At 52.2% G+C, this 15,440-nt stretch overlaps 1 protein-coding gene across 1 annotated transcript in view; it reads right to left on the reverse strand.

The window, feature by feature from the left end:
- Positions 1-15,440, reverse strand: part of LOC140427130 (tyrosine-protein kinase ITK/TSK-like) — a 96,480-nt gene that overhangs the window by 62,704 nt on the left and 18,336 nt on the right. Inside the window, exon 3 of the mRNA XM_072512669.1 lies at positions 119-200. Within this exon, the coding sequence (XP_072368770.1) occupies positions 119-200 (82 nt within the window). The remainder of the gene's footprint in view (positions 1-118; positions 201-15,440) is intronic.

Here is a 15,440-nt window from a genome sequence, read left to right on the forward strand (position 1 = left end):
GTAACTTCATTGCAGTGTTAATGTAAGCCTACTTGTGACAAAAATAAAGGTCATTATTATCGAAAATCGTACACGTTGACACTGCTGAATATTTGCGCAGATTGCCTTGACCCCTCACCTTCTTTCAGAGCGCTCACCCATTTTTGTCGACTCTCTTTACTTGGTGAAAACACGTACAGAAAATAATTCTCGTGAACAACCTGGGGAAAGGGAAATTTAAAAAAAGTGTTTGTATCAATAATGGAGCTTAGATAAATGATTAAGAATCTGTACATTTGCACTCTTTCTGCTGTCACCATTTTTAGTCGCACCTTTAACATGGAACGTCCTATGTAAACAGTTGCCTGTAACGATGGAGTTGCATGCTTTGGCCAGTAGGCGGCAGCATGGAGTGAAACTCTCGACGTCTGGCTTCCAACTCCATCTCAATCTTGCATATAAATAGGTAACATACATCCACTGAATGCAGTCCCTTCCACACCAGAGGAAGTCCATTCAAGGCAGGTCAGAAACCACAAAATGAATAGGGCCGAATGTGTAACAAGCAGAGCATTGGCAGATGGAATTTAAAGCAGGCGATGAGGGACTGAGCATATTTTGTTAATGCTGAGAGATAAGGAACTGAAGAGCAGGGAAGGGATAGCTGTCAATGTACATAAGTCATTAAAAGCCAATGCAATAACAGGTACAAAGAAACAATGAGAAAGCTGAATAGAATGTTGGCCTTGAACATAGAAACAGATATAATAGGAGCAGGAAGTGGCCATTCGGCCCTTCGAGCCTGCTCCACAATCATTGTGATGTTATGATCATCCAAATCAAAAGCCTGATCCAGCCTTTCTCCCCATATCCTTTGATCCCCTTTCACCCCAAGAGCTAAATCTAACTGCTCCCTGGAAACTACAATGTTTTGGCCTCTAGGGGCTGTTTAGCACAGGGCTAAATTGCTGGCTTTGAAAGCAGACCAAGGCAGGCCAGCAGCACGGTTCGATTCCTGTAACAGCCTCCCCGAACAGGTGCCGGAATGTGGCGACTAGGGGCTTTTCCCAGTAACTTCATTTGGAGCCTACTTGCAACAATAAGCGATATTCATTCATTCATATTGCTTCCGATGGTAGCAGATTTCACAAGCTCACCACTCTCTGGGGGATGGATTTCTCCTCATCTCAGTCCTGAATGGTATCCTCAGACTGTGACCCCTGGTTCTGGACACCCCCACCATCGGGGACATTCTTCGTGCACCTACCCCGGCCAGTCCATTTGGAATTTTATAGGTTTTCTATGGGATCCCCCCTCATTCTTCCGAACTCCAGCAAATCCTAACTGACTCAATCTCTCCTCGTACACCAGTCCTGCCATCCCGGGAATCAGTCTGGTAAACCTTCGCTGCATTCCCTCCAGAGCAAGAACATCCTTCCTCAAGTAAGGAGACCACTAACTGCACACAATATTTCAGGTGTGGTCTCACCAAGGCCCTGTATAATTGCAGAAAGACACCCCTGCTCCTGTACTCGAATCCTCTCGCTATGAAAGCCGACATACCATACCAAAACTCGGAACGATCGAGCCTCCACTGCTCTTTCGAGAAGAGGATTCCAGAGACAAACAAACCTCGGAGGGGGAGAACATTTATCCTGACCTCTGTCTTGTTTAAACTGTGACCCCCTGATTCTGGATTCTTCCACAAGGCAAAACGTTTTCTCACAGCCCACTCCGTCAGTACCCTCAGGAATTATATATTGCGATATAATCACCTCTCAGTCTTCCAAACTTCAATGGGTATCGGCCAAGTGAACCTTCTCTGAATTGCTTCTGATGCAAGTGTACCCTTCCTGAAGTAAGGAGGCCAAAATTGTACAAAGGACCGAGATGTGGTCGCCCCAATGTCCTGCACAGCTGTAACGCTCCCCTACTTTTATATTCCATTCTCCTTGCAATAATCACTTCACATTATGTTTCTTTCCGAATCGCTTGCTGTACCTCAGACAAACATTTCATGCTCCAGGACACCCAGATCCCTCTGTAATGTAGAGTTTGCAATCTCTCCACATTTAAATAATGTGCTGCTTCTCTATTCTTCCTGCCAAGGTGAACAAGTTCACATTTTCTCACCTTATACTCCATCTGTCAAATCTTTGACCACTCACTTAGCCGATCTAAATCCCTCTGTAAAGATCTTTATGTCCTCCTGACACTTTGTGCCATCATTGTGCCATCAGCAAATGTAGCTACCATGGGCGGGATACTCCGACTCCCCGCCGGGTCGGAGAATCGCCGGGGGGGGGGGGCGGCATGAATCCCGCCCCCCGCCAGCTGCCGAATTCTCCGGTGCCGGGGATTTGGCGGGGGCAGGAATCGTGCCGCGCCGGTCGGCGGCCGCTAGCAGCGGGCCCCCCCCCCCGGCGATTCTCCGGCCCACAATGGGCCGAGTGGCCGCCCGTTTTAGGCCGGTCTCGCCGGCGTATGTTACGACAGGTACTTACCGGCGGAACCTGGCTCCGCGGGCGGCCTCCGGGGTCCTCGAGTGGGCGCGGGGGGATCTGGCCTCGGCGGGTGCACCCATGGTGGCCTGGCCGGCGATCGGAGCCCACCGATCCGCGGGCGAGCCTGTGCCGTGGGGGCGCTCTATTCCTCCGCACCAGCTGTAACAGTCTGCAATGGCCGACGCGGAGATGAACCCCTCCCTGCATATACGCTGGGATGATGCCAGCACACGCTGGTGCTCCTGCGCATGCGCCAACTAGCGCCGGCCGGCAGCGGCCCTTCGGTGCCGGTTGGCGTGGCGCCAAGCCCCTTCCACGCCGGCTGGCGGGGCGCAAACCTCTCCGCCGCCGGCCTAGCCCCTGAAGGTGCGGAGGATTCCGCACCCTCGGGGCGGCCCGTCGGCAGAGTGGTTCACACCACTCCTTCGCGCAGGAGTGCCCACCCCGCCGGTTTCCGGAGAATCCCGCCCCATATATTCCCACACTGATCCCTGTGCCACTCCATTGTTAAAAGACTGCCATCCCCAAAATGGCCCTTTTGCCTTCACACTCTCCTCCTGTTAGTCTTAAAATTTGAACTAAGCACCTTTCAAACCTCCACCTCTACTGCCCCGAGAGGTAAGGACAGCAGGTGCGTGGCTGCGGGTTCCCCCAGGTCACACGCCACCCTGAATTGGAAATATATCAGCCGTTGCTTCACTGTCGCTGGGTCAAAACCATGGAACTCTCTCTCTAACAGCACTGTGGGTGTACCTACACCTCGGGGACTGGTTCAAGAAGCACCGCCTCTGACTAGTCAGCCTATCAGCATCCAGTGATCAGAGAGGCGTTTCTCTGATTGGTCCATTTGACTTATTGCATCTCGCTGTTGCTCGGGCGGAAAAGCCCACAACCAACAGTAAGGATTGATCCTGGAAATGGAGCCGGCAGCAAAAGGAGACGGTGAGAAGCACTAACAGGCCTCGGGAGGTGTGTATGAGACCGGGGTGAGTGTACGTGTGAGAGACCGATGGAGCGTATAGCCCTCGCAGTGGTGTGTGTGTGAGAGAGAGGATGACGTGTGTCCATGTGAGAGAGAGAGAGAGAGGGATGAGTGTGTGTGTGTGAGAGAGAGAGAAGGGTGTGTGTGTGTGTGAGAGAGAGAGGCGTGTGAGAGAGAAAGGGTTGAGTGTGTGGGGTGGGTGTGTGTGTGCAAGAGAGAGAGAAGGGTGTGTGTGAGAGAGGGAGAGGGGTGTGTGTGTGTGTGTGAGAGAGAGAGGTGTGTGTGAGAGAGAGAGGGGTGTGTGTGTGTGTGAGAGAGAGAGGGGTGTGTGAGAGAGAGAGGGGTGTGTGTGTGTGTGAGAGAGAGAGGTGTGTGAGAGAGAAAGGGTTGAGTGTGTGGGGTGGGTGTGTGCGTGCAAGAGAGAGAGGGGTGAGTGTGTGTGTGTGCGAGAGGGAGAAAGGGGTGAGTGTGTGTGAGAGAGGGAGAAAGGGGTGAGTGTGTGTGGGGTTGGTATGTGTGTGTGCAAGAGCGAGAGAGAGGGGTGAGTGTGTGCGTGAGAGAGAGAGAGGAGTGAGTGTGTGTGTGTGAGAGAGAGAGGTGTGTGAGAGAGAAAGGGTTGAGTGTGTGGGGTGGGTGTGTGCGTGCAAGAGAGAGAGGGGTGAGTGTGTGTGTGTGCGAGAGGGAGAAAGGGGTGAGTGTGTGTGAGAGAGGGAGAAAGGGGTGAGTGTGTGTGGGGTTGGTATGTGTGTGTGCAAGAGAGAGAGAGAGGGGTGAGTGTGTGCGTGAGAGAGAGAGAGGGGTGAGTGTGTGTGGGGGGGGGATGATTGTGTGCGCCAGAGAGGGAGAGATGAGTGTGAGAGAAAGGGATGAGTGAGAGAAACCCTCGAAGAGTATAGAGGTTGTCGGAGTAGAGTTAAGGGAGAAATCAGGAGGGCAAAAAGGAGATATGAGATTGCTTTGGCAGATAAAGCAAAGGAGAATCCAAAGAGCTTCTACAAATACATAAAGGGCTAAAGAATACCGAGGAAGAGAGTAGGGCCTCCTAAGGATCTACAAGGTCATCTATGGGCAGATCCACAAGAGATGGATGAGATCCTAAATGAATATTTCTCATCAGTAGAGAAAGGCATGGATGTTAGGGAACTTGGGGAAATAAATAGTGAAGGCTTGAGAAGTGTACATATTACGGAGAAGGAGGCATTGGGCGTGATCCAGATTTGCATACTTAAGTGAGCAGTTAAGCTCACCTAAATATGTCGGCGCTTAATGCTCCTGAGTCCCGGGAACGAACATCCGCGCCTGGGAGACCTCGGCCTGCTGCCGTTCAGCACTGGTCCACACAAACCATGTGTAACGACACCTGGGGGGGGGGGGGGGGGGGGGGGGGGGGGGGGGGGGGGGCGGGGGGTAGGTGGGGGGGGGGGGGCTGGGTAGTCGGGCTCTGGGTGGTGTGGTACCCTGGCATTCCTGCTGCCACCCAGGCACCTTGGCACTGCCAGCCTGGAACCTTGGCACTACCAGAGTGCCCAGGTGGCACAGGCTGGCAGGGCTCTGACAGGTTGCCAGACGAGCAGTGTCAAGGCATCCGGATGCCAGGGTACCCACTAAACGTGCCCAAGACTTTGTTTATTAAAATCATGTAACTTCTAAATTATTACCCACTCTAGTGGATTTAACTTCCCGGGGTTAATGTTAAGGGTCCGTGGGAGGGAGGCTTGGCCAGGGGTTAATGTGAGGGGGACGTGTATCTGGTGAATGTAGTTGTGACTGCGTGCCTCTTCCTAATTCCAAAGATAGGTTTAGATTTAACTAGAAAAGACTTGTTTACATTTAATTTCTGTGTTCGGACCTAATTCATGGCAAAACGGGGCCCCGATGCCCTTATGAGGTTATTGGGGGCTCTGTGGCTCGAAGTTTTTGAAAGCCCTACTTTACCTCACTGTCACAGTCCAGCTGTCTCCCCACGCCTCTCAACGCCCTTCCTGCACAGAACAACATTCTGACCGAAAGCCGTAAACGCTTCAGGAGTCTGATTGGCTCCTTTTTTCTCTATTGGGAGGAAAACTGGGAAACTCCATGAATTGTGTTCAAAGTGCTGAGGCAGCGCGGTAGCACAGTGGTTAGCACAGTTGCTTCACAGCTCCAGGTTCCCAGGTTCGATTCCCGGCTTGGGTTCACTGTCTGTGCGGAGTCTGCACGTTCTCCCCGTGTCTGCGTGGGTTTCCTCCGGGTGCTCCGGTTTCCTCCCACAGTCCAAAGATGTGCCAGGATAGGTGGAATGGCCGTGCTAAATTGCCCTTGGTGTTCAAAAAAGGTTAGCTGGGGTTACTGGGTTACGGGAATGGGGTGGAGGTGTGGGCTTAAGTAGGGTGTTCTTTCCAAGAGCCGGTGCAGACTCGATAGGCCGAATGGCCTCCTTCTGCACTGTAAATTCTATGATTCTATGAATATTGAAAGGGAACCGAGTCTAAGTCAGTTCAGCCCTGAACACATCCAACCAACAGAGAGCATAAGTGACAGAGGCTGCAGAATGTTGAGCGACATAGTCAATGAGCACAACGATACAGTGCTCGAATCAGACCAAACTTTAAATATGTGTCTATCTCTGTCACCAAGTGAAGAGGCAGAGCGGAGACAGGCCGGGAGCATAATCGTCAGAGCCTGGCGTGTTTGGCCAGTGCCAGAATTCCAAGGCATCAGGAGAGATTTGAGCTTTCCAGCGGGAAGGCTTCTGGGAAGTGATCTTGCAAAGGAATACCAGACTATTCAAGGTACAGAGAACGGTCCCTCAGGATATTTATTTAAATTAAACTGCAGGAAAATAACTCGGTTTGGGCAGTACATGGAATCATAGAACCATAGGATTTATAGTGCGGAAGGAGGCCATTCGGCCCATCGAGTCTGCACCGGCTCTTGGAAAGAGCACCCTACCCAAGGTCAACACCTCCACCCTATCCCCATAACCCAGTAACCCGACCCAACACTAAGGGCAATTTTGGACACTAAGGGCAATTTACCACGGCCAATCTACCTAACCTGCACATCTTTGGACTGTGGGAGGAAACCGGAGCACCCGGAGGAAACCCACGCAGACACGGGGAGAACGTGCAAACTCCGCACAGACAGTGACCCAACCCGGGAATCGAATCTGGGACCCTGGAGCTGTGAAGCAACTGTGCTAACCACTATGCAACTGTGCTAACCTGTACAGGCACAGGGTTGAAAGAGTTTCCCAACAACTTTGTGACTGACATTAAGAAATTGATCACTCTGTGTGAATAATGCTCCACAGAATGCAGGCAGCGCAGAAATAGGCTAATCGGCCCAGTGGGACCGTACGAACCCTCTGAAAGAGCATCTTACCGAGGCCCACTCCCCCCGCCGTATCACCATGAGCCCACGCTGCACATCTTTGGACTGTGGGAGGAAAGCGGAGCACCCGGAGGAAACACACGCAGGCACGGGGAGAACGTGCAGACTCCGCACAGTCACTCAAGGCCAGAATCGAACCCGGGTCCCTGGGCCGTGAGGCAGCAGTGCTAACCGCCGTGCCACCGCATCGCCCAAATACACTGGGCAGTGCAAATTCTACAGTCGTGACTTGGGTTCGAACCGAGGTTGTTGTGGGCACAACACAGAGTACTAACCACTGTACGATCATGGCATTCCACTGTGAAATGTGGGGAACAAGCTTCCACATAAAGGAATGGAAGGGAAACCTCGCGACTCATTGAGGAAGCAATTTGCTCATCTCAATGGGCCAGTGTTAGAATCTACAGACGGATGAGTGAAGATGGGTCGAATGGCCTCTCCTCATCCGTAACTATTTCGGGAGCAACTAAACCTGTATAGTTCTGTACCAGGCTGTGGTAAACCACTGTTGCACCTGTATTAGGGGATGTAAGGTAGGACCTGTACTACAGGTTCGCCGGTAGTCCCTGCCTGCTGGCTCCGCCCAGTAGGCGGAGTATAAATATGCGTGTCCTCCATTCAGCAGCCATTTCGCCATCTGCTGTGGGAGGCCACACATCTTAGAGCAATAAAGCCTCAGTTGTATCCAACTCTAGTCTTTGTTCAATTGATCGTGCCTCACAGGTCAAGTTGGGAACCACAGCAATCAAAACCTTCCGTCAGACCTGATGCAGTTTTCAAATATAAATATCAGCCTGCTTTCTTGGTTTCCTTGGCGGAGATTATTGTGGCCACATTTGCAAAATAAATGAGCAGGTAGAAAATTCTCGCATTTGTACAGAACCTTTCACAACCTCAGGAAGTGCCAAAGTGCTTCACATGCAATGCATTACCTCCAAAGTATCACAAAGTGTTTACCGCACAAAAAACAGGCCAACAGGCCCAGCTAATCTTTGCCAGTATATATGCTCCACATAAGCCTCCTATACCTCCACATCAAATGCCATCAACATGTCCTTCTATTCTCCCTCAGTGTCCCCATAACAGCCTCAACCACTCCCTGTGGTAGCGGGTGCACATTCTCCCGCTATCTGGGTAAAGACCTTTCTCCTGATTGGCTTTCTTTTTTTCCTTTTTTGTAAATAAATTTAGAGTACCCAATTATATTTTCCCCAATTAAGAGGCAATTTAGCGTGGCCAATCCACCTCCCTGCACATCTTTGGGTCGTGGGAGTGAGACCCACGCAGGCCCGGGGAGAATGCGCAAACTCCACACGGACAGTGACCCGGGGTCGGGATCGAACCTGGGACCTCGCCGCCGGGAGGCAGCAGTGCTGACCACTGTGCCGCCGTGCCGCCACTCTGATTGCCTTTCGAACAGAAGCTACTGACTGAGCCGGGATGAATTCAGGTTGGCAAATACTGGGGTGTCGCATGGATCAGTGCTGAGGCCTCGCACGACCGATACTAATGACAAGGGAATTGGCTACATTGTCGCCACATTTGTGGACGATTCGAAGATAGGTTGGAAGGAAAGTTGTGAGGAGGATACAAAGAATTTGCTAGGTGATACAGATATCTGGATTTGGGTTTATTGTCACGTGTACCGAGGTACGGTGAAAGGTATTGTTCTGCGTACAGTCCGGACAGATCATTCTATACATGAAAAACATAAGACATACGATAGATACACAATGTAAATTGCATAGGTATAGACATAGAGAAGATCTTAAGTGAGTGTACAAAAATTTGGCAGATGGATTATAAGGAGGGAAATTGTGAGATTGTCCCCTTTGGCAGGAAGAATAGAAAAGCGGAATATTATTGAAATGGAGAGAGACTGCAGAATGTTGCAGCAGGTACAAGTACTGAATAGGCAAAAGTAATGTCGGCTGTTATTGCAAGGCCGTGCTACAGCTGTAGATGGCATTGGTGAGACCACACTTGGAGTACTGCATACAGGGTGGAATTATGTGCCAACTCACGTGGTGGTTTGGTAACAGGGGCATTTAATTGGGCGGGAGGGTGGCCGGTGTAGCACTGACCATGTTCCTGCCTCCACCGCGGTAAACTCCGTGGCAGGAAGGCCCATGAATGGCCTTCCTACCCTGCCGCCAGTTGGGGCTGTTAAGTAAGGAAGTGATGCCCACTGAAGGGCCTCAACCCATCGGCGCTGGTTTTAACCTAGCAGCAGGGGGGGTACTGGGCATGAGTGGTGCATGGCAAGCAAACCAGTGCCGTGTTGCTGGAAGCCTCCCGGTGTAGGGGTGAGAGGCAGTGCCTGATTGAGGGACCTGGCATTAGATTCTCCAGTGGCATCCCCCTCACCCCGAACCACTTCCCAGGACCATTCAGGTGGACCCCACCTCAGTGCGAGGCCTCGGGTGGGTGGCGTGCTCACGGCGAACCCCGCCTCCCCAGAGGGGCTGGAGAGTAGAGAAGAGCCGCTGGTCCCGGTTGGCCAGCGGCTCCTGGTGGGCAGGACCTCCGCCTGGGGTCCATGAACCCGAGGAAAGGTTGGCCTGGAGTGGCACAAGATGGAGTGGAAAAGAGGCAATGCGGGGCTCTTGCCAGCTCTCCAGCCAATGGCCTTGACCCCTGTCACGTCCACATGGCTCTGCCCATAGTTTTGGTCAGCTTATAGAACATACAGTGCAGAAGGAGGCCATTCGGCCCATCGAATCAGCACCGACCCACTTAAGCCCTCACTTCCACCCTATCCCCGTAACCCAGTAACCCCTCCTAACCTTTTGGTCACTAAGGGCAATTTAGCGTGGCCAATCCACGTAACCTGCACGTCTTTGGACAGTGGGAGGAAACCGGAGCACCCGGAGAAAACCCACGCACACACGGGGAGAACGTGCAGACTCCGCACAGACAGTGACCCAGCCGGGAATTGAACCTGGGACCCTGGCGCTGTGAAGCCACAGTGCTATCCACTGTGCTACCATGCTGCCCACAGGACGGACATGCTTGCCTTAGAGGCAATTCAGAGGCGATTGGTGAGATTGATTCCTGGAATGAAAGGACCATCTCATGGGGAAAAGTTGGGCCTACGCTCTTTGGAGGTTAAAAGAATGAAACATGAACCTACAGAATGCATAAAATCAAGAGGGGCTCGACAGGGTGGATGATGATAGGATCTTTCCCTTCATAGAAGAATCTAGAAAGAGGGAACACCGTTTAAAGTAAGGGGCGCGATTTAACAGAAATGAAAGAGATTCCCGAGTTGGGAGTGTTTAGCTGGGAGATTCCCGTGGAGAGAGTGTTTAGCTGGGAGATTCCGATGGAGATAGCGTTTAGCTGGGAGATTCCCGTGGAGAGAGTGTTTAGTTGGGAAATTCCCGTGTCGGGAGTGTTTAGCTGGGAGATTCCCGTGTAGGGAATGTTTACATGGGAGTTTCCCATGTCGGGAGTGTTTATCAGGGAGTTTCCCATGTCGGGAGTGTTTATCTGGGAGATTCCCGTGTCGGGAGTGTTTAGCTGGGAGATTCCCATGTCGAGAGCGTTTAGTTGGGAAATTCCCGTGTCGGGAGTGTTTATCTGGGAGATTCCCATGTCGGGAGTGTTTAGCTGGGAGATTCCCGTGTCGGGAGTGTTTAGCTGGGAGATTCCCGTGTCGAGAGCGTTTAGTTGGGAAATTCCCGTGTCGGGAGTGTTTAGTTGGGAGATTCCCCTGTCGGGAGCGTTTAGCTGGGAGATTCCCATGTCGGGAGTGTTTAGCTGGGAGATTCCCATGTCGTGAGTGTTTAGCTGGGAGATTCCCGTGTCGGGAGTGTTTAGCTGGGAGATTCCCGTGTCGGGAGCGTTTAGCTGGGAGATTCCCATGTCGGGAGTGTTTAGCTGGGAGATTCCCGTGTCAGGAGCATTTAGCTGGGAGATTCCCGTGAAGAGAACGTTTAGCTGGGAGATTCTCGTGGAGAGAGTGTTTAGTTGGGAGATTCCCGTGACGGGAGCATTTATCTGGGAGATTCCCAGGTCGGGAGCGTTTAGCTGGGAGATTCCCATGTCGGGAGCGTTTAGCTGGGAGATTCCCATGGAGAGAGCGTTTATCTGGGAGATTCCCATGTCGGGAGTGTTTAGCTGGGAGATTCCCATGTCAGGTGTGTTTAGCTGGGAGATTCCCGTGTCGAGAGCGTTTAGCTGGGAGATTCCCATGTCGGGAGCGTTTAGCTGGGAGATATCCATGTTGGGTGTGTTTATCTGGGAGATTCCCATGTCGGGAGTGTTTAGCTGGGAGATTCCCATGTTGGGAGCGTTTAGCTGGGAGATTCCCATGTCGGGAGTGTTTAGTTGGGAGATTCCCCTGTCGGGAGTGTTTAGCTGGGAGATTCCCATGTCGGGAGCGTTTAACTGGTAGATTCCCGTGTCGGGAGTGTTTAGCTGGGAGATTCCCATGTCGGGAGTGTTTAGCTCGGAGTTTCCCATGTCGGGAATGCTTAGCTGGGAGATTCCCGTGTCGGGAGCGTTTATCTGGGAGATTCCCATGTCGAGAGTGTTTAGCTGGGAGATTCCCGTGTCGGGAGCGTTTAGCTGGGAGATTCCCGTGTCGGGAGTGTTTAGCTGGGAGATTCCAGTGTCGGGAGCGTATAGCAGGGAGATTCCTGTGTCGGGAGCGTTTATCTGGGAGATTCCCATGTCGGGAGCGTTTAGCTGGGAGATTCCGGTGTCGAGAGCGTTTAGCTGGGAGATTCCCGTGTTGAGCGCGTTTAGCTGGGAGATTCCGGTGGGGAGAGCGTTTAGCTGGGAGATTCCCATGTCGGGAGCGTTTAGCTGGGAGATTCCCATGGTGAGAGCGTTTAGCTGGGAGATTCCCATGTCAGGTGTGTTTAGCTGGGAGATTCCCGTGTAGGGAGTGTTTAGCTGGGAGTTTCCCATGTCGGGAGTGTTTAGCTGGGAGATTCCAGTGTCGAGAGCGTTTAGCTGGGAGAGTCCCATGTCGGGAGCGTTTAGCTGGGAGATATCCATGTTGGGTGTGTTTATCTGGGAGATTCCCATGTCGGGAGTGTTTAGCTGGGAGATTCCCATGTCGGGTGTGTTTATCTGGGAGATTCCATTGTCGGGAGTGTTTAGCTGGGAGATTCCCATGTCGGGAGCGTTTAGCTGGGAGATTCCCGTGTCGGGAGTGTTTAGCTGGGAGATTCCCATGTCGGGAGTGTTTAGTTGGGAGATTCCCCTGTCGGGAGTGTTTAGCTGGGAGATTCCATTGTCGGGAGTGTTTAGCTGGGAGATTCCCATGTCGGGAGCGTTTAGCTGGGAGATTCCCATGTCGGGAGTGTTTAGCTGTGAGATTCCCGTGTCGGGAGTGTTTAGCTGGGAGATTCCCATGTCGGGAGTGTTTAGTTGGGAGATTCCCCTGTCGGGAGTGTTTAGCTGGGAGATTCCCGTGTCGGGAGTGTTTAGCTGGGAGATTCCCGTGTCGGGAGTGTTTAGCTGGGAGATTCCCCTGTCGGGAGTGTTTAGCTGGGAGATTCCCATGTCGGGAGCGTTTAGCTGGTAGATTCCCGTGTCGGGAGTGTTTAGCTCGGAGTTTCCCATGTCGGGAGTGTTTAGCTGGGAGATTCCCGTGTCGGGAGTGTTTAGCTGGGAGATTCCCATGTAGGGAGTGTTTATCTGGGAGATTCCCGTGTCGGGAGCGTTTAGCTGGGAGTTTCCCGTGTCGGGAGTGTTTAGTTGGGAGATTCCCATGACTGGAGTGTTTAGCTGGGAGATTCCCGTGTCGGGAGTGTTTATCTGGGAGATTCCCGTGTTGGGAGTGTTTAGCTGGGAGATTCCCGTGTCGGGAGCGTTTAGCTGGGAGATTCCCGTGTCGGGAGTGTTTAGCTGCGAGATTCCCGTGTTGGGAGTGTTTAGCTGGGAGATTCCCATGACTGGAGTGTTGAGCTGGGAGATTCCCGTGTCGGGAGCATTTAGCTGGGAGATTCCCATGTCGGGGTGTGTTTAGCTGGGAGATTCCCGTGTCGGGAGCATTTAACTGGGAGATTCCCATGTCGGGGTGTGTTTATCTGGGAGATTCCCATGTCGGGAGCATTTAGCTGGGAGATTCCCATGTCGGGAGTGTTTATCTGGGAGATTCCCATGTCGGGAGCATTTAGCTGGGAGATTCCCATGTTGGGAGTGTTTAGCTGGGAGATTCCCGTGTCGGGAGTGTTAGCTGGGAGATTCCCATGTCGGGAGTGTTTCGCTGGGAGATTCCCGTGTCGGGAGTGTTTATCTGGGAGATTCCCGTGTTGGGAGTGTTTATCTGGGAGATTCCCGTGTTGGGAGTGTTTAGCTGGGAGATTCCCGTGTCGGGAGTGTTCAGCTGGGAGATTCCCGTGTCGGGAGTGTTTAGCTGGGAGATTCCCATGTCGGGGTGTGTTTAGCTGGGAGATTCCCGTGTAGGGAGCGTTTATCTGGGAGATTCCCATGTCGGGAGCGTTTAGCTGGGTGTTTCCCGTGTCGGGAGTGTTTAGTTGGGAGATTCCCCTGTCGGGAGTGTTTAGCTGGGAGATTCCCATGTCGGGAGTGTTTAGCTGGGATATTCCCGTGTCGGGAGTGTTTATCCGGGAGATTCCCGTGTTGGGAGTGTTTATCTGGGAGATTCCCGTGTTGGGAGTGTTTAGCTGGGAGATTCCCGTGTCGGGAGCGTTTAGCTGGGAGATTCCCGTGTCGGGAGTGTTTAGCTGGGAGATTCCCATGACTGGAGTGTTTAGTTGGGAGATTCCCCTGTCGGGAGTGTTTAGCTGGGAGATTCCCATGTCGGGAGCGTTTCGCTGGGAGATTCCCGTGTCGGGAGCATTTAGCTGGAGATTCCCATGTCGGGGTGTGTTTAGCTGGGAGATTCCCGTGTCGGGAGCATTTAACTGGGAGATCCCCACGTCGGGAGCATTTAGCTGGGAGATTCCCATGTCGGGAGTGTTTAGCTGGGAGATTCCCGTGTCAGGAGCGTTTAGCTGGGAGATTCCCGTGTCGTGAGTATTTAACTGGGAGATTCCTGTGTCGGGAGCGTATAGCAGGGAGATTCCTGTGTCGGGAGCGTTTATCTGGGAGATTCCCATGTCGGGAGCGTTGAGCTGGGAGATTCCGGTGTCGAGAGCGTTTAGCTGGGAGATTCCCGTGTCGAGCGCGTTTAGCTGGGAGATTCCCATGTCGGGAGCGTATAGCTGGGAGATTCCCATGGAGAGAGCGTTTAGCTGGGAGATTCCCATGTCAGGTGTGTTTAGCTGGGAGATTCCCATGTTGGGAGTGTTTAGCTGGGAGTTTCCCGTGTCGAGAGCGTTTAGCTTGGAGATTCCCATGTCGGGAGCGATTAGCTGGGAGATATCCATGTTGGGTGTGTTTATCTGGGAGATTCCCATGTCAGGAGTGTTTAGCTGGGAGATTCCCATGTCAGGAGTGTTTAGCTGGGAGATTCCCATGTCGGGTGTGTTTATCTGGGGGATTCCATTGTCGGGAGTGTTTAGCTGGGAGATTCCCATGTCGGGAGCGTTTAGCTGGTAGATTCCCGTGTTAGCTGGGAGATTCCCATGTCGGGAGTGTTTCGCTGGGAGATTCCCATGTCGGGAATGCTTAGCTGGGAGATTCCCATGTCGGGAGTGTTCAGCTGGGAGATTTCCGTGTCGGGAGTGTTTACCTGGGAGATTCCCATGTCGGGGTGTGTTTAGCTGGGTGATTCTCGTTTGCAGACGACACAAAGGTTGGTGGAATTGCGGATAGCGATGAGGACTGTCAGAGGATACAGCAGGATTTAGATTGTTTGGAGACTTGGGTGGAGAGATGGCAGATGGAGCTTAATCCGGACAAATGTGAGGTAATGCATTTTGGAAGGTCTAATGCAGGTAGGGAATATACAGTGAATGGGAGAACCCTCAAGAGTATTGAAAGTCAAAGAGATCTAGGAGTACAGGTCCACAGGTCATTGAAAGGGGCAACACAGGTGGAGAAGGTAGTCAAGAAGGCATATGGCATGCTTGCCTTCATTGGCCGGAGCATTGAGTATAAGAATTGGCAAGTCATGTTGCAGCTGTATAGAACCTTAGTTAGGCCACACTTGGAGTATAGTGTTCAATTCTGGTCGCCACACTACCAGAAGGATGTGGAGGCTTTAGAGAGGGTGCAGAAGAGATTTACCAGAATGTTGCCTGGTATGGAGGGCATTAGCTATGAGGAGCGGTTAAATAAACTCGGTTTGTTCTCACTGGAACAAAGGAGGTTGAGGGGCGACCTGATAGAGGTATACAAAATTATGAGGGGCATAGACAGAGTGGATAGTCAGAGGCTTTTCCCCAGGGTATAGGGGTCAATTACTAAGGGGCATAGGTTTAAGGTGAGAGGGGTTAGGTTTAGAGTAGATGTACGAGGCAAGTTTTTCACGCAGAGGGTAGTGGGTGCCTAGAACTCGCTACCGGAGGAGGTGGTGGAAGCAGGGACGATAGTGACATTTGAGGGGCATCTTGACAAATACATGAATAGGATGGGAATAGAGGGATACGGACCCAGGAAGTGTAGAAGATTGTAGTTTAGTCGGGCAGCATGGTCGGCACGGGCTTGGAGGGCCGAAGGGCCTGTTCCTGTGCTGTACA

Source organism: Scyliorhinus torazame, chromosome 7 (assembly GCF_047496885.1).
Source record: "Scyliorhinus torazame isolate Kashiwa2021f chromosome 7, sScyTor2.1, whole genome shotgun sequence".
Classification (NCBI taxonomy): Eukaryota; Metazoa; Chordata; class Chondrichthyes; order Carcharhiniformes; family Scyliorhinidae; genus Scyliorhinus; species Scyliorhinus torazame.